The following is a 26,169-nucleotide window of genomic DNA, read 5'->3' as shown; positions in this document are numbered from 1 at the left end:
CAAAATTCATATGTTGAAGCCCTAATTCCTAATGTGACAGTACTTGGAGGTAGGGATTTGGGGAGGTAACTGAGTCATGAGAGTAAAGCTCTCATGAATGCGATTAGTGCCCTTATTAGAGACACGAGAAAGGTAATTCCTCTCCCTACCATGTGAAGATACAGCAAAAAGATGCCCTTCTGCAAACCAGGAAGAGAACTCTCACCGGAACTGAATCAGCTGGCACCTTGACTTTGGATTTCTCACCCTTTAAAAGGGTGAGAAATAAATTTCTGTTGTTTAAGTGACCCTGTCATCTTTGGTATTTTTGTTATAGCAAACTGAACAGACTGAGACAATCCCACTAACCAAAAATTAATGGCAATGCCCACCTTCATCCTCACTGCTATCAGACTCAGGAAGTTTGATTCTTCTCCTCTTTTTCTTCATGTTTTCAGCTTCTTTTGTCTCATCATCAGATAACTCCACTCGCTTTCCCCTGATGCCATCCAGGAAAAATTTAAGCACGTTATACAAAATAAAAGTATAAGTCACATGCTACTTGTGAAGCAAGTTATGGATCTTGCTTCATAACTCATGGTCTTAATTCCAGAGGATAGAAAAGTGAAAGTAGACTAATAAGGTTTCTTTTTAAGGCTAATTGACCACAACTAGGTCACTTCATGGTGTGACCAGAATAAAAATTTTCTCTAGCCATCTATAGACCACTGGAAGCTCCTATCAGGTTATCGAGAATCTTTCTAAATTCTTACTTTCTCTATTGGCTTTTCAATAATTCAACAAGCATTAAATAAGCAGCTACTATCTACATATATGAGGCTCTTTGTTAAACACTGAGGGTGCAAAATCGAGAAAATATTGTTCTCAAACTCTGGCTGAAAAAACAAATATAAACACCACTAACTAATACAATGTGATAAATTTTACTGGACAAATGTTATGGTACATGACTCTTGCTTGAAAACTTTAAAAGCAGAAGTTCATCAAACAGAAAAAGGTGACATTTTTAAAGAGAACAATATAAGCAAAGGCATAGACATAAGACCTTAAGGTGATTCTAATGATGTGATAAAAAACTTACACTCCATCTTGAAATTATTTAGCTCCTCTAGATATTCCATCACACTATTCATTCAATCTATAAATAATTTATCAAGGGCCCACTGTGTGTTAGAGACATAGTTTTTATCTTCAAGTACTTTATTTCCTATGTAACTTTAAATATCAATTTATTTTTCTACCTTAAGCTACGAAAAAAAAAAACTCAAAATAAGTAAAAGGAAATAATAAAGAGCAAAATCGGTGAAATAAAAATAGAGAAAATTAACGAAGCTTTTAAAAGCCATTATTTTGGGGAAAAAAGTAATAAAATTAGTAAGTCTTTTTTATAAGACTGATTTTAAAAAGATAAAAATATGTATTACCAATGTTAGGAATGAAAGAATGAAGAAATCTATAGTGATAACTAGATACTCAAAGAATAAGGCTCTATATTCTAAACAACTTTAAGCCAATAAACTCAACAACTTAGATAAAACAGATAATTTCTTTAAAAACACACCCAAATTAACTCTAAAACAAGAAAATTGGAATTGCTCTATTTAAAGAGACAGAATTCATTTAAAAAAAAAAAAAACCTTCCCAGAAAAAGAACTCCAGACCTAAATTCATTTCTTTATCAAACTTTTAAGAAATATATCATACAAAAACTATTTCAGAAAACAGAGAAGCAAACTCCTCCCAACTAATTTTAAGAAATTAACTAATTCTGAAACCTGATTTGTATGTTACCGGAAAATAATTGATCTATAGCCCTCATAAAAGTAGAGGCAAAAAATCCTTATAATATTAACAAATAGAATCCAACAATATATTAAAAGGATAAGACATCATAACCAAGTGCAGAGGTTTATTCCAAGAATGCAAGGTTGGTTTAACATTTGAAAACCAATCAGTGTAATACACATTAACAGAAACACTATATGATCATCTCAAAAAATGCAGAAAAAGCATCTGTCAAGATTCAATACCCATTCATGATAAAATCTCAGCAAACTAGGAATAGAACTTCTTCCATCTGGTAAAGGGCATCTACTAAAAATATACAGTTAACATTATATTTCATGGTAAAATACCAAATGCATTCCTGGCAATAATCATCAACAATGAGTTTTGTACCCATGACTGGGGATGTTTTAATCCATCCATATCATGATATACATGTTCCTAGGAGGTGAGGCCCACTAGACAGAGCCTTGACCCTCTGAAACATCAGCAATCTGTTGATGTTTTCTATTAGAGTAGCCCCAACCTTGCCACAAAAGTCAAGTGTTTCTGGGCCTATCAGTGCTGACAGTGTCCTTTAGAATTTCTTTCAACAGACTAATTCCTACCAACTATGAGGTAGTGTCTCAAATTCCTGGATCCATTTTTAACAGCTTGTATGCTCTTTATTTTCTTTTCTAATTACATTTTACCACTTGAAAAATAAACTCATTGATATAAAAAGAAAACAAAGAACTTTTTCTCTTAAATTTGACTGGAAAGAGTAACCCCCTCATTTGCAATTTAAAGTGAAAAACAGACAGACAATCAGGCACACTTTTGCCATGTCCACAGATTTAAAACGAAGTAAAAAGACAACTGATTAAAATCAATGGGGCCCCAAAACTGACTCTGGGCTCTATATTATCTAAACTGGCCATTCCGGTTCTACTTCACTAGATAAGATATTGAGCTTCTCCCCTCACTTTGGTTATACAGCTGTATCCTTAAGGCATTAAGTAGATTTAGTGCTCAACTGAAAACTGCCTGCTGTCAATAAGCCCAAACAGACCTTCTCACCCCGAGGGGAAACACTCTTCCCCCACAAGTGACAAAATTTTCCTACCTTTTTTTCTCCTGCTGCTGCATCTTAACAGGCTCTGCTTTTTTGCTGGATTTCTTCAGGCCTGCAGGGGCTGCCAGCTTTGGTTCAGTGACAGACACCGGAGGTTGTTCCACTATTTTTTCTTCTGTCACTGCTTGTTCTGAATCCAAATTAACTTTAAGTTTATCTACAAATAAAGTATAGCAGATTATATATAATCCCATCATGCAATATTAATCTATTATTCCTTTGACAGTCTACTGAGTGCCAGGTAATGTTAGGGGCAGAGACTAAAGGAATAAAAAAACAGTCCCTGTCCTAACAGAGCTCATGGTCTAGTCAGAGAACATTTCTCCTTTCCAACTACCACTCTAGGTATAACTGTTTTCATTTCTGCCTCCTGCTAATCCCTCATTATATCACAGTCCCCGGGGCAAATGATAGTAAAATAGAGCTTAGAAAAAACAAATACAACTTTATGAGTATCATCAGTCTCATTTGTTAGAGGAGGAAACTAAGAGTCATAGGGATTAAAAGATTTCCCAAGAGCACACGGCTTACAAATAATGACAACAGAAATTTCTACTAAGATCTTATTTTCTTTCTACTATAGTCTATCTGTTGAAGTCTGGATACTTTTATATATTAATTGAAAGACTACTTTGGAATCAGAAAAGTTTGGTTCAAAATCCTGCTTTACTCAAGGCAAGCGATTTTATCTAAAAGTCAGTCTTCTCTGTAAAAACTGGAACAATAGTTAAAAGATTATTATAAGGAGTAAAAGAAATCAGTACGTGAGGGTAAGTGATTTACCCAAGGTAACACTGATAGAAAAAAGAGCCAAGATTTGAACCTAAGTTTAACTCTTCAAAGTCCTTAACCCTTTCCCTACGCCAAGCTGAAAAACACAAAATCACTGTGTAGTGCAGAGGACTAAGAAATATAAGCAGGATGAGCCTAGTGATCTGAGAAATTATAAAAGAAATACATAGAAATTATATGCTAAACTCAGTGACAGGTTTTTTTTTTTCAAGAAAAGTCACACAATACTCTTAGAAAGCTGTAAACAGCATGAGGCTCTTCAATGAGTAGCTTTGGTTATGTGTCGTAAAAAAAGCATCTACAGTATAGAGAAAAAAGATTGCTACCTTAGTCTTGGCTATTACACGTAGCTTAGTAAAATAATTTATAAAGTATATTGTTTGAAAGAAGATGATGGATAAGAATGTAACACGCAATCTGTTTATTTTTTTAAGACTTAAGTGAGAAATCTGAATGGTGGAATCCACCCCAAGGTGGCATTCTCTCTTGCATTTGTACTACTGTTGTTCTCAGGTATCGGTACTTCTCAAACTTTCCCACCAAACTGTATAGGAGAGTAAACATGTATCTCCTACAGTGACTCAAAACAAAACAAAACAAAACAAAAACAGTTCTCCGAAGTTGCATGTCTAGCTTTAAACTTTATGCAAATTCTGCATTCTATTATATAATTTATCATTGTGATAGCAACTGTTTTATAATTAGGAGGAAAAACCTCCAAATATTTCCTACCTACCTCAGTGGTAAAGGAAAGAGAGCAACAGCATCAAGTCTTCCAATTTCAGAAAACTGATCTGAATTAAAATACCATTGACCAAATTGATTCAGCCTCCAGAGCTTTACTGTCTTGGTTTCATAGCATTTTGAGAACTCCAATTTATATAGATATGCAGCTACACTGGCCAATTAGCTGCTGGTAAAGAGGTAGTAGTTCACTACAACAATTTCAGGAAACTGTTAAGGAAAACTTAATTACATTTTCTTATTACCTGAATGATCAAGTTACTTGTATCATCTGACTAAAAGCATTTCATTTTTATATTCAATATGAAACCCTTTCTTCAAGCAAAGAAAGATAACATGACTTTAATTTTGTCACAATGCTGCAACTTTTTATCATAAAAAGCACTAAGGTTTTTGTTGCTGAGATGTAATTCACACAACATAAAGTTTACCCTCTTAAAGCATACAGTTCAGTGGTTTTCATATGTACAACCATCACCATTATCCCATTTTAGAATATTTTCATCACTCTCAGCTCTTGAAAACCACTAATATACTTTCTGTCTCTATATATTTGCCTATTCTGGACATTTTGTATAAATGGAATCAAACGATATGTGGCCTTTTGGCTTTTCATTTCTCAAAATGTTTCAAGGTTCATCCACGTTGTAGCCTGTATCAGTACTTCATTCTTCTCTATGACTGAATAATATTCCATGATGTGGTTATACATTTGTTTATTCTATTCATCAGATGATGGACCTTTGGGTTGTTTCTACTTTCTAGCTATTATGAATAATGCTGTAATGAACATCTGTGTGCAAGTTTTTGTGTGGACATACAGTTTTTTTTTGAGTAGATACCTGGGAGTGGAATCACAGGGTACCTCTAGATTTAACTTTTCAAAGTATTGCCAGTTGTTAAAGCAAGCATATCATTTTACATTACCCACAGCAATGTATGAGAGGTCAATTTCTCCACATCCTTGCCAACACTTGTTGTTGTCCAACATCATTGATAAGTGGTTCAAGTCCCCACAATCAACTCACTTCATCTAACTCTCAAGTTTCATTTTCACTGTAATTATCTTGTGCATTAAATAAAAATATTCATAATTTAACTAAACATTCAGACTTAAAAAAACATCAGTTAAATAAATCAACTTTATAAGCCATTTTTTTAATTAGATAAATATTTGTTTAATCCAAGTTTCCCTCCCCCTCTATTACATTCTACCATAACACCCTTTATACTCTATTACAATAATTAACTTTTTTTTTTTTTTTGGTATTTGTCTGTCCCTGCCAGTAGAAAATAAAAGCCACGAGAGTAAGGACTTTATCTGTTTTCTCCATTGTAGCACCAATGAACAATAGTGCCAAGCAGAGTAGATGCTCAATAAATATTTGCATAAAACATTACATAAAACACATGAATAAGTAAGTGTATAGTTCTGTATAGTTTGAGTTCTCCCCTCTTCTGAACCCTCCTGAAGCACGGATGTCATCTGCCATTTGGTATTTTCTAGAAGCTGACTTTTTTTATACAATTAGCAAATATTCAAGTCTCGGGTATTTTAAAAATAATAATTTAAAAATTCACTGGTTTTCAGGTTACAAACGTATAAAAAACAACAAACAAGCATGTGGAACTCATCAAAGTTGCCAAGAAACCACACTAACTGATTGGGTTCAGTAAAGCAGTAATACAGGCCAGTGACATTATCATGATCTGTTTTCACAGAAGTAGGAAACCCTCCTTGTTGCCTGTAATAATAAAATTGTATTTTCCAATAACCTGAAAGTATCAAATTTTCCATATAGTTTCAGAACAGAAAAATGTTCTGATAGCTTTTATGACAAATAAAATATTATCACTCCAACCCCTCCCCAACCACCAATTTGACCATTACAGAAAGCAGAATTCTGACTAATTTGCTTGCAAAGGCACATAACAAAACACTTCTCTGTAAAATCTTTATAAAACTGATGCTCCAAGAAAGTGTGCCATAATTATCCTGCGGTTCCTGTATTCTTCCTAGTATTCTACCACACACCCTCAGGAGATATTTACTTGATATGAGAAGTATGGAAATATGTGACTATTGGTTCCTTCAATAAGAAAGAATTCTCATTTAAAAATTTTCTAAGGAGATTTTCCTGTTTCAAAAAGTAAATCTTTTTAAATGGCCACTACTATCTGGGCCCTTCTAATTCACACTGAGGTCTAATTCATTACTATGAGTAATCTGCAAAAATAACTAAAGAAAGGCAAAAACTATGCTTTCACAGTCCCTTGGAAGATGGGTAATAATGATCACACCAGGAAAACTGAACCCAGCAGCCAAAATATTAACCTTAACACTGCTTAACCAGGCAGCCTCCCTTTTGTTCTAATGCCTATTTTCAAGAACTCTATGAAACCAATATCTCTTTTCAAAGCAGGAAGTAAAAATAGGAACATTAAACTACACTCTAAGAGATCTAAACTGAACCCAGCTCACCCATAAAATCCACTGTTCCATTTTGGTTGCTTTCATCAATATATTGGTCAGTAGACTGAAAACTTATGTTAGGATTCAGGCATGTTACATGGTAGTGTCCTAGGTGGGTAAAAATGGGGCAAGGGGGCTTTCCCCTCAGATATATGTTATTATAATAATATTCACATATTAATAGTCAAAGGAAGTAAGAACATGCTTACTCATAGCAGCTTTTCCAAAAAAATTGCTCAGCACATTCCCTTTCCCTGGTGCCTTGTTGCCTGCTGAAGATGCCTAAAAGTGTAGAAAAGAAAACACACATAATTTTTTTTCCTAGGGTTAAGGTTGCTCTTCGAGTAGCAGTCTCAAAAAATCTCAATAACAGAGCATACTGTTCTGATGGTACAGTATTTATATCATTGTGCCAAATGTGTAGGCATTAGATATAAGAACAAATCCAGACTAGACAGTATCTGATGTTAATCTCCAAAGCTTAGTTTCTCACAGTTCTTATAAAATTATTATCCATGAATGTGTCTAAACTTTCCTTGAGTGTATTTAAATCTACTTATTTTGACAAAATTAAAATAGATCAGAGGCAGTATGGTACACGATGGGGAAAAACCTCCAAAACATTACATTTGTAATCATCAGACGTGAATTTGAATGCTGGTTCCACCACTTAATAGCTTAATGCTTGGTGAGAAGCATTATCAAAAGAAAAAGGACTATTTCAGATGACAATATCAAGAATTAAAGGATTCAAAATAAAGTATAAAAATTAAAACTAAATGTGAGAACCTTATGTAAGTAAACTACCATTAGAACTATTAATGCTTTTCTAGTTACACATTCTGAGCTATAAAGGCATATCTTTAACAAAGACTTATATTTGTTACCTCTTTAGTCTCTATTTTGGTTTCTTTGTTAGTATCTTGGGTTTTAGAGGCAGCTTTAGAGGTAAACATTCCCATAATTCCTTTAGGCTGTTGGGGAATCTGTTTGGAGTTAGGTGGGCCATGACCATTGGTGGTCAATGCATTACTGGATTGCGTCTCACTTGAGATCTGAAGATTTGACTGCTCAAACTTTTCAGAAGATGAAGATTCGGCAAGAGCTCTAGGGACTGCAGCTGCACACTGTATGGCACTAAACCTGTGGGCAGAAATGTTACATTAATGTCAATATCAAACCTTATTTTCAAACCTTATTGCTTCTTCAACATAATACTTTCTAAGCCTAATATAAAATGAGAAATTTTTATAACTAGAACAGATTTTAGAAATTATTTTGTGCAAAACTCATTTCGATAAACAAGTCTTGGAGAGAAGTGAGTAAGTTCTTTTAAGTTATGTATCTAGTTAGTAATAGAACTAGGATTGGAATAAAAACTAGGCTATGAAATCTGTAATACCATATTGAATATTGTTTTTTCTGGGAAAAAAAAAAAGCATCCTAACTCAAAAACAGTAAGAATATACCAAATGGCAATAAAAGATTAGTAATTTTATGGGAAACCAAATGGTTATTTAGTTTGCACCTATAACCTGTGGTCTTTTATAGTTGTTTGTTAGTAGTTTCTAATAATACCAATTAAAAGCACCAGAAAAGTATGCCCAAAACCAAGTGAAGAAATTTGGAACAGTTTGCCTGAATAGTAAAGGAAACATTTATCTCTTCTTCTCTAGTCATTGTAGATTGCCTGTTTCACACAAATGCATAACGTAATGTTCCACATTGTGAGTGGATAACTGATCCAGTCTTCTCAAATGGCTGTACTTGAAGCAAAGTTCCCCAACTTTTCCTAACAAAGGACGTGCTATTTCCCCCAGTCTTTTGCTTACTGGGGATAAGTGAGAGCTCCCTGAAAGTAGGGAAATGTATTATTCATCATTTGTATTTCAGGTACACAGCATAAAACCTGGCATATAAAAGTGTCAGGAAATATATATTGAAAGAATGATTAAGTCACTGAAAATGAGGCGTCTGGCTTCTCTCCTCTCTTCAGTGTCTCACCTTAAGTTGGGGTGGGAGAAGATGGAGATTAAGAAACTCTGTGGTGAAAGCAATTATCTTAGCAATCAATCAGGCACAGCTTCATAATCAGCTGCTAGAATAACTGGCCTAAGAAAAAAATCCCTGACAAAACATTTAATTTCAAAAGTAACTTTAGACTCAACAGCCTAAAGCTAAAATGCACAGCTTCAACAATCTTCCATTGATTTATTGTGGTCCACATTAGAAAACCCTACATTAACACAAATATTTCGTACATCAGAATTAAGAACAGAAGGAAATCATTTCCTTTCATCAACCATTCTTCCTCTCTGGCTTTGCAGTGCTTCCACGTACAAGAAAAAGAGCATGTTTTATTTCATTGTCAACATCTAAAGTTGGCCCCAAAACAACTCTTTCTCCATTTGGTCTACATTCCACACCTCAGGGTCAGGACCAGGAATTGGCAATGAGGAAGAGACCAAGTTAGGCTGGGAACATGTCCGAAGAGAGAAGAATCTGCTCAGTCCTAAAATTTTAACTTTCTTCCTGTCACAGCATTTCTTAAAACACATGAAACAATGAGTCAGATCTCAGTTGGCCCATAATTCTCAGTACTAAATACAAACTTCTTTATTGGAGATAAATTCTTCACATTTTTAACTTTAAGTATTTAAGTAAAGTTTCATTAAAGTGCTTCCTATTACCACATTTCTGCTTGCCATGTTTATTTTAGAGGTCCCTGTGTAAATTTCACTTTGAACTTTTGAGCCACTTTTATACTTGTTTGCTTATGTGCTAGATACAACAGAGAAACTGATTTTTAGAGCTTGACGTGTCATGATTAGATTTTAAAAGACATTTTTGATAATTTAGATAAACATATCAGGTATTGTTTCCTGCAATCCTTCCCTAAAAGATACAAGACTTATAAATTACTACCCTTTAGTTGTATAATTATATTTATTTAATAAATATTTGTATGCCTATTATACTCAAGGTTTTGAGCTAAAGAAAAAAGAACTAATGTCTATCAGTTCAGTCAACAATTATTTACTGAATGCTTACCATTTGCCAGACACCATTTTGGGTATGCAGTGGTTAATAAAAGAGACATGATCCTTATTCTCATAGAACTTACAGAAACTACATTTGGTAAGTCTCTATTTCTCCTCAACGACGTGGTTCTATCAGTTGTCTCATCTCCCCAAGTATCTTCAACGATTTCCTCTTTTATGGTTCTTTCCTATCAAGTTCAAGGCACTCTCAACTTTAAAAATATATATGCCATATAGCTACCTCCCTCCTTTTTCTCCATTTTACAGTCATTTCCTGGAAAGAGTTGTCTATATTTACTCAGCTGACCAGAATCATTCTACTGAAAATGCTCTTAGCAAGGCCATCACTAAATCCAATAGACACTTTTCAGTTCCTTTTTTACTTAGCTTCTCAACAAGGTTTGATATTATCAACTAGTCTCTCCTTCTTGAGATTCATTCCTTAGCTTTTAGAACTCCATATACTCTTCTAATTTTCCTCTTATCTGTAGTTGCTCCCTCTCAGGCCCCCTTTAAAAAATGACTGCTACTTAAATAGTGCTTACTATGTGCCAAGCACTATTCTAAGCACTTTTCGTGCATTAATTCATTTAATGCCTTACAACCCTGTGAGACTGCTACTACTATCTTCATTTTACTGATGAGGAAATTGAAGAACAGAGGTTAATTTGCCTAAAGTTACACAGCTAATACTTATGCCTAGAGTTTTACTTTCTGCCCTTCCATTCTATACACAATCTCTACATAACTATATCTACTCAATTAATTATCTATTTTCTCTGATTCCGAATCTCTATCTTCATTCCAGATGATCAGAGTATTAAGCAGGCCCTGGGCCACATTCACTCTGATTTGTCTTCACAGCCAGTCATCTTTCTAAAATGCAATTCTGATCATTTCACGCATCTGCTTCAAAATCTTCAGTCTCTACAGCCTTGGAACAGTTTAAACTCCTTATCCTAGCAGACAATGCACAGAATCTGACTCCTATTTCAGTCTTGTATCTCAGTATTTACCACCTCATTCCAAATTCCAGCCATATAAAACTATTGTGGTTCCACACAAGCGCCATGTTTTCTCTCAGCTCTGTCCTACTCTCCCACTTCTCCTTTGACTGTTTACTTCTACTGGGTCTTCAATCTTAGACATCTTACATGTCGTTCCCATCAGGAATCCTCCTCTGTCTTACCCCCTCACTCCACCCCACCCCAAAATGAGAGATGAGTGCCCCTCTAACATCTTCCCACACTATTACTCCTATTATAACACTGTCACACTGTACTGTAATTGCCTCCTATAGGACATCAGGTCCACAAGCAGGCACTGGGCCATATTCACTATAGAGTGTGGCATGTTGTAGGTACTCATCAGATCTTTGTTGAATGAATTCAAATTATCTTGCTTAATACCTGTCAAAGTAGTAGGTGCTCGATGTATGTCTGGGGAACTGATCTAACTCCACAAAGTAGGTATTATGTCCAATTTAAAGATAAAGACACCAAATCTCAAAGAGTTTAAGTAGTTTGCCCAAAGCCATGGGGTATTAAGCAGCAAAGCCATGACTTAAGCCCATGACCATCACATCCCAAAACTCATATGCATGATAGTCTATCATCACCCTATGCTGTGAAAGATACAAGAGATGAACAAGATCTGATTCTAGCTGTGGAAGATCAACTGCTTTGGGATAGAAGCTAGAGGGATATCAAATTAGGAAGTTTTCTGAAAGACAACATTTGAGCTGGTTCTTAAAGGATGGACAGAATTTAGACAAGCAGAGACTGGGGTAAGGGAGTAATAAGGGGGCACAGCAAACATTTCTGGTGGCAGTGACAGGATAAATACATGAGAAAAAGATTTATGGGGAGTCCACTGGGGTTTTCAATATGGGTTGTGGCTGCTATTTTTCACCTTATGATGTACTAATAAAACCAGGCATGTGTCTTACTGCAAGATAAATGGGGTTTTACTAGACTTGGCATTCACTCTTAAGAGGCAGCCACTGTATAAACATCTTACAAAATCAATTCGTAAAGAAGCCCACAAGGAACATTAAGGAGCTCACTTGCTGCAGTTCTGCAAGTTGCTTTTAAGGATGTCATAGTCGGTATTGAACAGAGGCCCACTGTCCTTTAGCATGGCTTTCTGGATGCTGTACACATGGACGCTGGCAGTCACAGCTAGCTTGGACTTCACTGCTACAAGTCAACAGGAAAAGCAGTCTGTTAATACACAAACTTCATAGCATGAGGGGACTTTAACAAGAAATCCTTCTGCATTAAAACCATTTGCAATCTGTGGTGGTCCAAAAAGTTCTAAAAGGCCAAAGAGCCACATATACAATATAATATCAATTCTTCTGTCTCCAATGGGAACATTATGACAAGGTAGGTGGCGGTGAGTCAGTTCTAAGTACAGTACCTGTGAGAGTATCACTCATCCAGTGGACACTCAGTAAATAATAATGAATGATTCATGATGACTGATTTTTTTTCAGCCAGGAAAAGAATCTTACACTCTAGCATATAATTGAGGAATAAGTAATTTTTATCTGAGAAGACTCACTTCTATAATTCAACTTTAGAGAAAGCAACTCTATAACAAAATACTACTAATCAGGTAAGTCGCAGAGGAAAAACACAAAAGAACATCACGAGAACAAATTTTAGGTTCCATGAAGGAAAAGAACTGTGCCTAACTTGTTCAAAGTTTCTAGTGCCCAACACAGAGCTTGACACAGAGTAAATACTCACTATGTATCACCGAATGAATGAATCTTGTTTTGCGTATCTATGTGAGAATTCAGAAGGAAAAACTGTGGATATCTTAATTTGTAAGAAAACGACTCCACTGGCAAGAGTCTTTATAATAAAGTACAAAAGTACAGGTTTTGTCTCGAGACATGGGGCTAAGATCATGTGGACTCAAACTGTTACACAATTCCTTTGAATTGAGGTATTTAAAAAATAAAAGTCTTGAAACAGGTGGAAAATTTTAACTTAGACATTACATTGTCTTTCTGACTTTAGAAAAGCATTAATTTTCTTCCTAAAAAAAATTGTTATGGAACACAACACAATATTTAGAGACTATTGTCTTTTTACAGTTGATGAGGTGCTCCATACAGTATTCACAATAGTTTTTTGTATGTCAGTCACGAGTTTTGAAATCCTGTGATAAAAGTACTTTATAAATGTCAGCAGCTACGACCTTAAAAATGGGAAGTTAGGCTGATGTAGTATTATATTTTAACGTGTTTCAGGAGCTACTAAAAAAGGAATATACAGCTCTTCAGTTAAATAGCTAAATATATTGTATGCAGATGTTAGGGGCAGATTTTTCTACTATACCTATACTAATGGCATAAGAGGAAAAACTTGTTAAACCGCTAAAGCACTTACCTTCCAATTTATCTTCTCTCACTACTGCAACCTTGTGGCACTGCAAGGGAATAACACTTCATTAATGTTTAAAGCAGCACAACTTGCATTTTTCAAAGTTTGCTTGCCAATAATTCAGTTGTACTTGGATATGAAGTTAGGAACATTAAGTACCTCTGAAAATATATGTTACAGTTTAATAGTCACACTCATTTTTAATTTGCTTACATTAACACTTCTTAATGAGGTTAAGGAAAGGGATAGAGTATAGATATCAATATAAAAACAAACGAAAAAACACAGCATCTCAAATTAGTGTGAGATCAAATATATGGTAGCTGAAGGAAACTGGATTCTGGGTGGCAATCACACAAGAGAATATATAGATGTCAAGTTATAATGTACATCTGAAAATTATATAATTGTATTAACCAATGTTACCCCAATAAACTTAAAAAAAATCAGTGTGAGGAAAAAAGGACTTTTTAGTAGGTAACATAATGAGAATTACCATATAATCATATAGAACCAGATTAAAAAAGTGGATCTGTCTCTCACACCACCCACTGAATAAATTTTAAATGGATCTGAAATCTAAGTGTAAAGAAATCATATACGCACTAGAAGAAATTATGGGTGAATTCTTTTATAAATTGATACAATCTGAGAATAAGGAAGTTTCCTAATTATAATTCAAAATCCAGAAATAACTTAAATAATCCATAAAAGCTGACAATTAACTTTTGGATGGCAAAAAAATAATAAAATAAAAACTTTAAGCAAAGTACAAAGACAAATGATAAAGTGGAAAAAATATCTGCAAGTTATATTACAAAAGGTTAATATATAGCTTCTAAACTAGAAAAAACAAAGACTAGCAATCCTTTAGAAAAATGAGCAAGATGTATGAAAAGACAGTTCACAGAAAGAAATGCAAGTAACCGTGAAACATATAGCATGTGCTGTGTGGAAATGGGCACCCATACACATTGTTGGTGGGGATGAAAAATGGAGAGGTATTTGGCAATACTCAACAAAGTACATATACACCCTACTTCTAGGAACCTTAAAACACATTGGCAAAAATATACAAAACACATATGCACTGAGCTATTCACTATAGCACTATTTGTAAGCCAAAGACTGTAACTCAAACAACTATCAATAAAGGACTGCTGAATAAACTAAGGTATAGCTATTAACACAGGATCATGCGGCTGTAAAAAGGAATGTGGAATATTTTTTTAACTACTATGGAGTGATGCTCAGGTTCTCTTAAGTGAAAAAAGCAAAGTGCAAAACAGGGTGCAATGTACAAAAACTTATCTAAGAAAGGAGGTTAATATATATTTGCTTAAATTAAAAATATATATGACAACAAAAACAATGAAAGAACACAAAATCAATAAAAAGAGTTACTTGTAAGGGAAAAGAGGAACCTAAAAATTCAGAGGGAAAAAAACTGAATTTAACTAGATTCTAAATTGGTGGCTTAACCACAGAGAGGAATTATTTCAAGTGATTCTAAAACACAGGCTGACTGTACATCTCTAGTAGACTCTGTCCTACAGACAAAAAGAACTGCAAAGAAGTCTTAAACTATTGTCGGTAATCATATTGTTACTAAAAATATTGGTTTCGCTTTTCTAAAGCTCATTTGGCTAAAGCAAATACATATTTATGTTAATGTAGGAACCACCAAAATTTACAACATCAGAGAAAAGAGCAATATAAAATCAAAGAGCTTTTTAAAAAATATAACAGTAAATTTGAATCAGGAATATTAGTATGTTTTCATAATGTTTTCTCTTAAAAAAAATAAAACAGGCATTCTTAAAAAAGTCATATTCTGCAAAACTACACAATACAAATTACAGAGCTTATGAGAAAAAGAGCATTGTGAACTAACCGCTCAAACCTATGCAACTCCGTAATAAGAGCTGTAAAAATAACTGGTATCCTCAGGAGAAAATTTGGACAGCCTCGACAGTTCAGTGTGGCTATATGCAGTCTCAGGGGATATTGAAAATGCATAAAAACTCAGTAGAAATGCCAGCTTGCTGGTGCTAAAATAACACACACCAGAGTACAGCTCTAATTCAGTGTGTTCCTGTTAAAAGGAGGACACAGGAAGGAGTGAGAGGGTAAGCCCCCCTGAGCTTTTTTGCAATAAAAGGAAAAACATCGCTAGTTGATGAAAGTTCTTTACAGAAAAATTCCAGCCAGTACATGCAGAAGAAATGACAGAAGTTGAACATTACCATTCTGTAACTCCTTATGAATTAATGATCCAGGCAATAATAAAAATCGATCTCAGCTATAATCATTAGATGAAAAGCTAATGAGGAGCTTCATAAAGGATGGATCAGGCTGACAACCACTAACACAAAAAGAGAATCAATGAAATGTTCCCTTGAAATTTTCAAGTAATTCTTTGGAAGACGCTCTGGGACAAGATTAGAAGGAGGCTTTTCTTTCTACATGTCGTTAAACATTTTTTACAATAATCACAGTCACTGGAAAAATAAAAAGTATTTATAAATCCATACAAAGCCTATAACTTATCTTTTTTCTTCCTAGAAACACTTAAAACTTAAAGAACAAATTGAACAAAACCTGAAATTATACTTAATAATCTGCCCTTTCATAGGAGGGCTCTCTTTAAGAAAAAAAGCATAAGTAAACATCCACACTTGGTCAATCAATCTACAGGGTTCCACAGAGCTGCCTTGCGAGGTTGTAAGGAGTGAGTACAGGGCTCCAAAATCCTCACAACCACTTTGACAACAGCAATCCCACTCCTAATATATTTTTTATGTTAGGATTCTAATTAAGATTTCATTTGAAAGCATTCTGCTGCTTAAAAAAAGATGGGCAGAATTTAAACACCCTCTTAAATTTAAAAATAAAAGGTCTTTACAAGCGAGCCACAATAAGGAAGTTTTTAACTGATATGAGTTACACATCATTTTGAAAAAATGGTCTCCAAAAAAATGCACCAAGGAACACAATCTGAATGTACTTTCAGGGGTTACTCCAAGAATCTCCTGAAACCTGAAAATATCCAAGGATCCCAAATTAGGAGCCTCTGTCATATGGCATAGAACAAAAATCTACAACTTTATCTTAAAACATAAATTCTTACCTTGGACCCTGCTCCAGATGACGTGTGAACGCTCAAAATTTTATCTACATGTCAACATATGATTTTTTCTTTCAGATTCTCAAAGCAATCAGTGACCAAAAGAAGAATAAAACCTACTGCTTTAAAGGAATACAATGATTCCCAGGTAAAGAATCAACTATAACTAGATTGAAGGCATCGACTATAAAGAGACAGATGGGAGCTAGTTAACCTTGGAAACAAAAGGAAAGGAGACATTCGGCTGCAGACTCTGACAGTATCTATTCAAGAGCAATACAGAGAGGATCCTGGTGCCAAGTTTATTCCTGAGAGTATATGAATCAGGTATGCTTAATTTTGTGTTTCAGATATATAATGACGTCTGATTCTACACCTGCAAATATCTTGATTATTACCTGGTATGCCAAATAGCTTACCAACGTGGAAAGAAATTGCTGGTCAGAGAATATAGAGCTCTGATCCCCCTAGCAATTTTATTTCCCCTTGTAAATTACTAAATTGCCATTCTGGTTTTAAACCTCACATGCTTGGGACTCTATTGCTATAAAACAAATCCAGTCAGTATTTTAATAAATCAGGCTTCTGAACTTATAATTCTTAAGGAAAGTCAAAAGGGAAGAGGAACACAGATATTAGTGGCTCTCTGAGGAACCCTGATACTTGGGTTAAGTTCTGTAGGGCTGCAGGTGGTGGTGGGAGCAAAAGAACCTTCAGATAGGTTTGGGGAGGTGAGAACAGAGGAGGTATGCCTTAGTTTTGAGAGGAAGCCAGAGAGGAGGAATTATCAAAGTTCCCAAGAATGAGTCTGGTGCAGAAGAACCGATTATCTTAGCAGAGTGTCTGGTGCCCACCAAGTCATGAGAGTAGTAGAATGATCCCTTTGCCCCAAAAGGGGATATGGAAGTAGCTAAGAGAGTCAGCAGATCTGAGAAAGCTTTGTGGTCAGGATGATGAAAATATAACAGTGACCTGAGGTGAGTGGTGACCACATACCAGACTGGACTATAAAAAGATGCACCAGAATGAAGATATGCCCAACCTAATGCTTCTGCATTAGCTCAGGCCCCACCAACAGCCCCATCTTCCAGATGCTTAGACATAAGCCTACTAAAATGAATGCTCAAATTAAAATCAACTTCAAGTTAAAAAAATAATACTTTCTGAACACCTGTGTTACTTAACATTTGATGAGGATGGAAACCACCATTGTCCCTAATATACCTTCAAGAGGAAGAAAGAAGAATAACATAAGCAGTATCCTAATGTCTTGTTCCCTAAGAAAATTAAATAATGATACAGTCTCTGCCAAGATATTACCAAAACTTCTCAGAGTTTTAGGGTTAGTCTAAAAGTCCAAAACAACCATCTTCAGGTAGCTTTTTAAAACTTCCATAATACTAAACTTGTTCCCCCACCCCCACCCCATGTTATTTAAGTTTATAACTCAAACATATTTGAGCTTATTATAAGATTCTGCAAACTTACCGAATGTCCATTCTGAATGAGACTGCCAGACACTAAATAAGTGACATGCAATTGGGTTCCTGAATTTTCCTTTCGCTTCCTTTCGACATAATCATACAGCATCCTGTTCCAAACAAAGTGAACAAATCATTAGTTACCTCTTCAACTCTTCATTTGTGGCTTAAAAGTTAGATATATATTCAATCTGACAGTCTATCAAATTTTCTATAGAATTTTTGCTCTGTTTATGGACAGAGACTTAAAAGTTGGGATCAACTTATTGAATTGGCACAGTGACCCAGTAAGTAGCTGAAATAAAGAGATCTAGTTAACAGGCCAAGAGGAACTGAACTTGCAACAAAACAGTGACAATGACATATAATGAACAGAACACTCAACCAAGAATAAGTTCCATCACTATCTCGCTATGTGATCCTGGATAAGCTAATTAATTTTTCTAGGCTTCGTAATATCCTAAGGTATAAAATGGGAGGGTAGTACTAGCCAGTGATTCTCTTCCCTTGGGATTCATGTGGCCATCTATAACCCTCCACAACCAAAATTGTAAGTAAAATGTATGTGCTTTTTAGGGACAGTTCAGGGTTTTCAAGTTTCTCAAAAGGGTTCATTACTCCACTGAGATGAAAAAAAGCAGAAGTACATGTTAGGAGCAGAAAACAGGAGTTAGCTTTTGGGGCATGTTAAGTCTGAGATACCTATTAGTCATTAAGTGATGTTGAAAACGTAGTTGGATATATTCTTGTCTGAAGTACTATTTCTTGTTCAAAAATTTTGAGTAACTCTCCATCCCCTAAGGATCAATTCCAACTCTCAAGCAATGATAGGTAAGGCCCTTCTTGTTCTGGCCCCTGTATCTCTCATCATTCTCCCACAGTCACATTATTTTCAGCCTTATGAAACATTCTGCAGTTCCCCTTATATGTCTCCTTTGTCTACAATGTTCTCAGACCTCATCCACCTAATTCTTCTTCAAGACAGGAGCTCAGTTATCACCTATGTGAAGCCTTCCTAATACCACAGATCTGCAGGGCACCCCCGCCTTTCAAGCTCTAACAGGGCCTATCCCATATCTGTTATTATAGCACTTACCACACCATAACTAGTTTATATATCTGCCATACCTACTAGACTAAAAGCTCCTTGAGGACAAAAAATGTGCCCTATTTAGCATTTTTGTTGATTCTTCTTTCTTGTTCTCTTTAGGGTTTCTTTCCATGAAGCAATTACAGCAGGAAGGATGAGGTGACAGAAAGTCATAAACATTTTAGTTTATTAATGCTAGTTATTATGCTAATAGAAGAAATGATAGGCCAAGGATCATGCTCAAGATGCTCTCAAACTTGCTGGCTAAATCTTTTACCTACAACTCATAGTCTTGCCTATATTATCGCAGACCTCCTCTTCGCTCTTGTCTCCCCAAATCAACCCCAATTCTTTTATATTAAGAAGATAAAAAATGTACAAACTCTTTGAAAAAATTAATTTTGCATATCATTAGAGTCTCTAAGACATGGTTATCTAATTTGATTAAACCAAACATTTTACCAACAAAATATGCAAAACATTCTTAAATACAAATGACAACATATATGAATTTTTATAAGATATACTTTCTACAGATATGATTAACTATATCTTCTCATTTTAATTCATTAATTTTCCCTTCTGATAAATTCCACCTATAATTTTCCCAAGGACGAATACAGTGTTTATTGTATACTGCCTTCCCTAAGCCAGTTTAACTCCTTCGCAGTACTTTTACCTGAAATTATCTTGTATAAATCAATGATGGTAAGGACCTTGTTATGTCAAGTGTGCTATTTTATGACAGAGCCCAAAATGCTAAACATAAAGAACTGGGAAAAAAAAAAAAAAAACCTTTAATTTATCCAAGCAAAAGTTAACAATCATGCCCAATCACTGCCCTTAGTGCCAAATGCTTCCACAATAGGTAAAATAAGGAAAGATGAGAGGACAATCAAGTCTCAATTTTATCATCCGTTACAAGAGGATGATAATACCCATCACACTGGATTGTTATAAAGATTATGTGAGATAAATGTTTGTGAAAATATCTACCATAGTGCTTAGATTCACTCAGCAAATATTTATTGGCACCTATTATGACCCAGGCACTCAAGATACAATTATTGTGTAATATAGTATTTTCCAAAAGTGGCTGCAACAACATCTCCCATCCCAGATACTCTTCTATGTCCACCTTGAATGACGTGGACTCCATCCCCTCCCCTTGAATCTCGGAGGGCTAGTGATTCATTTTATCCAAAAGAATAAAGCAGACGTGATACCGCTTGACTTTTGAGGCAATCAGCTTCTGCTTTGTGCTGGAACACTAGCATTTGGAGTCCTGAGCTGCTATGTAAGAAGTCCAACTACCCAGAGATATTATGCTTTGATGAAAGCCCAGGCCATACAGACAGAAATGTCTGGTCAATAGCCTCATCCAAATTCCCAGTCAATGGTCAGTATCAACTGCCAGACATGTGCACAAAGAAGTTTATAGATGATGCAGGACTCCAGCTGTTGAGTCTTCCTAGCTGAGGCACCAGACATCATGGAGCAGAGATAAGTTATTGTCACTGTGCCCTGCTCAAATTCCAGACCAAAACAATCTATGAGTATAATAAAAGTTGTTTCAAGACACTAAATTTTGAAGTAGTTTGTTACATAGCAATAGTAATTGGAACTTAAAGTGATGAAAGCGGGGAAAAATATGTTCCCTGCCTTCAAGGAGCTTATATTTTGGGTGGGGGGGGGATGTTGAGAAGGACACATAAGTTAGGGCACATATAAGCAAATAGTAATAAGAATTATGAAATGCTGGATCAACTCGATAGCCGCATGCGAAAGAAAGTAGTTGTACTGTTTCCTTACACCGTTATACAAAATGATTCCTAGAAGAAATAGTGACTACGCATTTTAGTGCTTCATTTAAAATTACCTTTAACCAACACTTGATTTGAAAACTATACTCTTACTGTTAGGACTGAGACATTTTTAATATGATAACAAGCACTTGATACGTAGAAACTTTATAGTAATAATTATTGGTGTAAGAACTAAAACTACAAAACTCTTAGATATAAACACAGAAGTAAATCTTCGTGACCATGGATTAGGCAAAGCCTTCTTAAATATGTAAAAAATGCAAGCAACAAAAGAAAAAAATAAATTGGACTTTATCAACAATAAAAATTTGTGCTTCAAAGGACACTCAACTAAGTACAAAGACAACCCATAGGAGAAAATTTTAGCAAATCATATATCTGATCAGAGTCTTGTATCCAGAATATACACAGAACTCTTACAACTATAGAACAAAAAAAGACAACCCAGTGAAAAAATGAGCAAAGGATCAGAAAAAATATTTCTTCAGAGAAGGTATACAAATGGCTAATGAACACATGAAAAGATGATCAACATCATTAGTCAGTAGCAAAATGCAAATCAAAACCATAATAATACCATTTCATACCCATCAGAATGGCTAAAATAAAAAGATAATCAAGAGTTGAAAAGAATATGGAGAAACTGTAACCCTCATATATTGGTGTTAAGATTATAAAATAGCATAGCCACTTTGAAAACAGTTTGTCAGTTCCTCAGAATGTTAAATATAGATTTATCATATGCTCTAGAAATTCCAATCCCAGGTATATACTCAAGAGAAATGAAAACACGTCCTCACAAAAACTTGGACTCAATTGTTCATAGTAGCATTATTCATAACATCCAAATGTAGAAACCACCTAAATGTCCATCAGCTGATGAATGGATAAACAAAATGAGGTATATCCATATGTTATGGGTTGAATTGCAGCCCCCAAAAAAGATATGTTGAAGTCTTAACCACTAGTACCTCGGAATGTGACCTTATTTGAAAATGAGATCATTGCAGATGAGGTCATACTGGAGGAGGGTGGACTCCGAATCCAGAATGCCTGGTATCCTTATAAAATGGCCACATGAAGATACAGACATACGAGGAGGATGCCATGTAACAACAAAGGCAGAGACTGCGGTTATGCAGCTACAAGCCAAAGAATGCTAAAGACTGTGGGCAAAAGGTAGGGGCAAGGAAGGATTCTTCTCTACAGGTTTCAGAGGGAGTATGACCCTGCTGACACCTTAATTTCAAAAGATATTAAATTTAGATAATAAACGTAGATAATAAATTTCTACGTTTTTAAGCCACCTAGTCTGTAGAACTGTTATGGCAGCCCTAGGAAACTAACACATATTGTGGAATGATTCAGCTATAAAAAGGAATGAAGTACAGCAGGCCCTCAAATAACACCATTTTATTATAACATTGATGAGATGTCCTAGGAACTTAACTCTTGTTTATATCAAGTAGCCTATGGTAAAATTGGTTTCATTATAGTTGTTTCCATTAAAGTCACAGAACCTGCTATAATGTTAAGTGAGAACTTACTGTATTGATACATGGTCAAACCTTGAAAACATTATGCTAAGTGAAAGAAACAAGGCACACAAATTTACGTATATGCTTCCATTTATATGAAATGTTCAAAATAAGCAAATCTATAGACATAGAAAATATTATATTAGTAGTTGTCTAGGGCTGTGGGGAAAGGGGCAGGATTATGGGAAAATGGTGAATGACTGCTAATGGATACTGGGTTCCTTTTTGGGATGATGAAGATGTTCTAAAATTAATTGTAGCAATGGCTGCACAATTCTATGAATAGACTAAAAACCACTGAACTGTACATTTTCAATGGGTGAATTTATGGTATGTGAATTATATCTCAATAAAACTTTTTAAAAAATGAAAGAAATGCATATGACAGAGTTAGAGAGGGGTGAGGATACTTGAAAGAGAGCATTAGAGAAAAACTGTTCCAAGAAGTAAAAGCTAAAACCTGAAGGATAAAGACAGATGGGAGAAGAGCATTCTAGGTAAAAAGAATGGTACAAATGTCCTAGGGTGAGAATGAGCCTGGCATACGTGAGGAACAAAAAGGCAAATATGGCTAGAGTATAAGATAGAGTGGTATGGGATGAAGTTGGTAGATAGTCAACAGCAGTGTGTTAATTCTATAAAAATTATAGGTCATTAAGGGTAGCTACAATAAAATTGCTGGCAACTTTACTGTATCTCCAATATCACCTTTAAACCCCAACAAGATTATATAGTAATAGTTACCTCATTTCATATTTAAACATCTATAACCACAACAAATAATTACTCTTATAGGTGTCCATTCCCAAAGTTACCTGAATCTCTTGGGTTTGAGACAAGACTGGTCTTAGCAATAGCAATCTTAGATAGTCAAAATCAGTCCAAATCTATCCCTAGGCCAAGAGTTTCAGGTTTCAAAGGCATAAACATCTAGTCAAAACCAGATCCCTAGATGTGTCAAACAGCAACCCAAATAAAGCCAAATCAACCCATTCTAGAGGTCAGGGATTTTCTAAGACTATATTGTCATGGGAACATTCCCATGACTCAAGGAATTGGGAAATATTTGACCACCTTTAGGAATAAAACAAACTAAATGAATATTTAACTAGGTATATGTGTCCTCAGCCTATTCATGAATTCCTCCCTTTGAGACATAAACAACATCTGCACATTTGCAGGTCAAGAAATTTTGAAGTAAATTCAAAAGCTTGCCTTTTCTCTTTTGGCCTCAAGTTGGACTACAAGTTTCAGCAAGGAAAACTGACATGGCAAAATTAAAGGGCAATGCTCTGGACCATCCTAAATACTCCTATTTTAGTTTCACTTAAATAGTTCTGCCTGTTTTATACTGTTACACAGCTGTGTCAAACACCTGTTGACCTCATTATGGAGGTATTTCAATAACACCGAGATGGGCCTAAGGAACGTGCATGAAAATGTAATGAAGATGTTAGATGTCAGACAATCTGAGATGTAAAAAGCAATGGCTAACCCATTTAATAAATCTGAAATAACAAAATGATGTTAACCAGAAGGCAAGCCGACAAATAAATCCAGTAAATGTATTACTACACAAGTCTACCTACCTCCTAAATAATACACAAAAGTAGTAAAAAGTAGTAAAAATAGTATTCTTTCCCATTTTCTCAGGGAAAAAAAAAAATTGTTATTTTCCCTAACCTAGAGGCTATCTGTAAAGCTAAAAACAAAGCAAAACAAAACAAACAAAAAGCTCCAATGTGATTAAAATTAGTAGGAAATTGGACTTACTGTTTGGCCTGGTTAACATGAACCCCTAGTGTATAGCTCAGCCATTTGTATGTCACCTGCAAGAAGAAAAATGTTAAATGTTTTATTAGATGACTCCAGAGTGCAGGGCAGTTCTAAGGGCTCCTAAATATTCCTACTTTTAGATGATTATGCCTTATAAATTATAGTCGGCGCCATCCCAGTTTTGCCAAGAACCATCAATCTGGGCAGGCAAGACTGAGATATTTATCTCACAGACTACTAAGAAGTTTGTTTTACAGACAAATTAATGCAAAGAGTCTAAAAAGGAAGGCTGAATGAATCAAAGAAAAGGCTCTCATTTTCCCCACATTCCATGTTTTACTAAAGCTTTTTTTTTTCAACTTGTCCTTTTGGGGATCCATCACAGAAAACTATCCTAAAACTTATCCAGAAGCTAGATTATTTTGAAGTGTGAGACTCAGAAAAACCTCTAAGTTGCAGCCATGCAAACAGTTAAGGGCACAGGTGTGCATAGTTCAAGGACTGAAAGAGGGGGCTGAATACTGTTTCAGAGGTTAGATTGGAAACTTCTGGCCTCAAGCCTGTTATCCTCCTTCTATCCTTCTTTAATTCTACTGTCACTCTTCTCTCCAAGTCGTCCAAATCTAAACGCTGAGTTTCTAATAACACCGTTACATATGGTAGGCAAAGGCAGTATGATGTAGATGAAAGCATTGGCAAAATTAGATAGATCTTAGTTGGTAAACTGCCTATCCCTTACTAACCACAAATAAATAAGTTATTTGGCCCCTCTGCTTCAAAAGACGTTTTCTAAGGATACTTCTACCCTCCTCTGAGTGGATCACTGCAAAGATTAAATACAGTAATGTGTATCCAAAGCTCACAGCAGGCACTCAATTCTCACGGTTTGCAAAGTGCAGTCACACCCACTGTCTCATTTGATTTTTACTCCAACTCTGTGAGGCAGGTCAAGCCTGTATCAATACCAAACTTCCAGTAAGAGGAAACTGACTGACTACAACTTGTCGCTTAAACCCGGTTACGATTTCCTCAACTGTAAACTTGGGGCTTTAAAAGCCAACCACCTTATCAGACAGGTGTAGAGTCGCCTTAGAAATATTATCAAACAATGCCCCGCCCTCTGCGGCCCCTAGTCGGTGCGCAGTGCCCAGCACGCCCACCCAAGAGACGAAGACTTGCGCGCGCGCCAGAGGCTCTCTCTGGCGAGTTCGTTTGCCCTGGGCACGAAGCGTGGGGACCTGTTACCCTCGGCAGTACCCACGCGACCACACGCAGAGGGGTCAAGGTCCCCACCGCCCTGGCCGGGCCCAGGACCCCAGTCGCAAGCCCGTGTTCCCCAGTCCTAGCTTCTCACGATTTTGTTCTGGTCCGTGACGAATTCATCTATATTTTCCAGATAAAACTGGTCCGCCATGGTGCTGCAACGCTGGGCCCCGCACCCTCTCAGCTCCCCACGCCACCACAACCGCAGCTCCCGCCGGCGGGAAACGTCTTTCCTCCCACCCAGGCCCGGGGTCGTTTCCCACAGCAACGGAGAGACGCTCTACGGCGGCCGTCGGAGGGTCAAATTAGTTTCAGACAAGGCTCAGGCCGAAGTAGGCGGAGCTAGTAGGAGCAGGCGGAAGTGAGCAGCTAGGCGGGCGGGCGTGACCTGGAGAGGTTGTCTGTGGCGCTGTGTTTTCAAATCCCACCTCGGCCATTTAGTGACTGACCCCCGGGCAAAATACCTGACGTCTAGGAGCCAGTCTTTCCATCTGTAAATTGATAAAATATTCTTTGCCCTTTCATACCTTTATTCAACAAATATTTATCAAGAACCTGTTTTGTTCCAGGCACTTCTTAAACATTGGGGCACCGCAGCGAACAATAAAGAAACAGGTATTTTTAGTAGGGTGCTGCCAGCTGGAATAAAGTAGTGCTTGTTATAACCACTCAGAATTGAAAAATTAGAGAAGGTTTTCCAGAAGGGATTGGAGAGAGGCAGTGT

The 26,169-nt window shown here is 36.0% G+C and overlaps 1 protein-coding gene and 1 long non-coding RNA gene across 2 annotated transcripts in view; one reads left to right on the top strand and one right to left on the bottom strand.

The window, feature by feature from the left end:
- LOC120590346 (uncharacterized) overlaps window positions 1-16,873 on the top strand; it is a 63,288-nt gene extending 46,415 nt beyond the window's left edge. The window contains exon 3 of the long non-coding RNA XR_005649682.1: window positions 16,550-16,873. This is a non-coding gene — a long non-coding RNA (uncharacterized LOC120590346). The remainder of the gene's footprint in view (window positions 1-16,549) is intronic.
- POLD3 (DNA polymerase delta 3, accessory subunit) overlaps window positions 1-25,707 on the bottom strand; it is a 37,562-nt gene extending 11,855 nt beyond the window's left edge. Inside the window, exons 1-9 of the mRNA XM_039848041.1 lie at window positions 25,537-25,707; window positions 24,180-24,235; window positions 17,960-18,062; window positions 13,351-13,390; window positions 12,015-12,147; window positions 7,796-8,051; window positions 7,118-7,190; window positions 2,891-3,056; window positions 372-478 (exon numbers count right to left, since the gene is read on the bottom strand). Of these exons, the coding sequence (XP_039703975.1) occupies window positions 372-478; window positions 2,891-3,056; window positions 7,118-7,190; window positions 7,796-8,051; window positions 12,015-12,147; window positions 13,351-13,390; window positions 17,960-18,062; window positions 24,180-24,235; window positions 25,537-25,596 (994 nt within the window). The 5' untranslated portion in view covers window positions 25,597-25,707. The remainder of the gene's footprint in view (window positions 1-371; window positions 479-2,890; window positions 3,057-7,117; window positions 7,191-7,795; window positions 8,052-12,014; window positions 12,148-13,350; window positions 13,391-17,959; window positions 18,063-24,179; window positions 24,236-25,536) is intronic.
- Between the last annotated feature and the right edge of the window lie 462 nt (window positions 25,708-26,169).

This window comes from Pteropus medius, unplaced genomic scaffold (genome assembly GCF_902729225.1).
Source record: "Pteropus medius unplaced genomic scaffold, Ma_sr-lr_union100, whole genome shotgun sequence".
Lineage (NCBI taxonomy): Eukaryota > Metazoa > Chordata > Mammalia > Chiroptera > Pteropodidae > Pteropus > Pteropus medius.
This window is presented reverse-complemented; position numbering and strand designations above follow the sequence as displayed.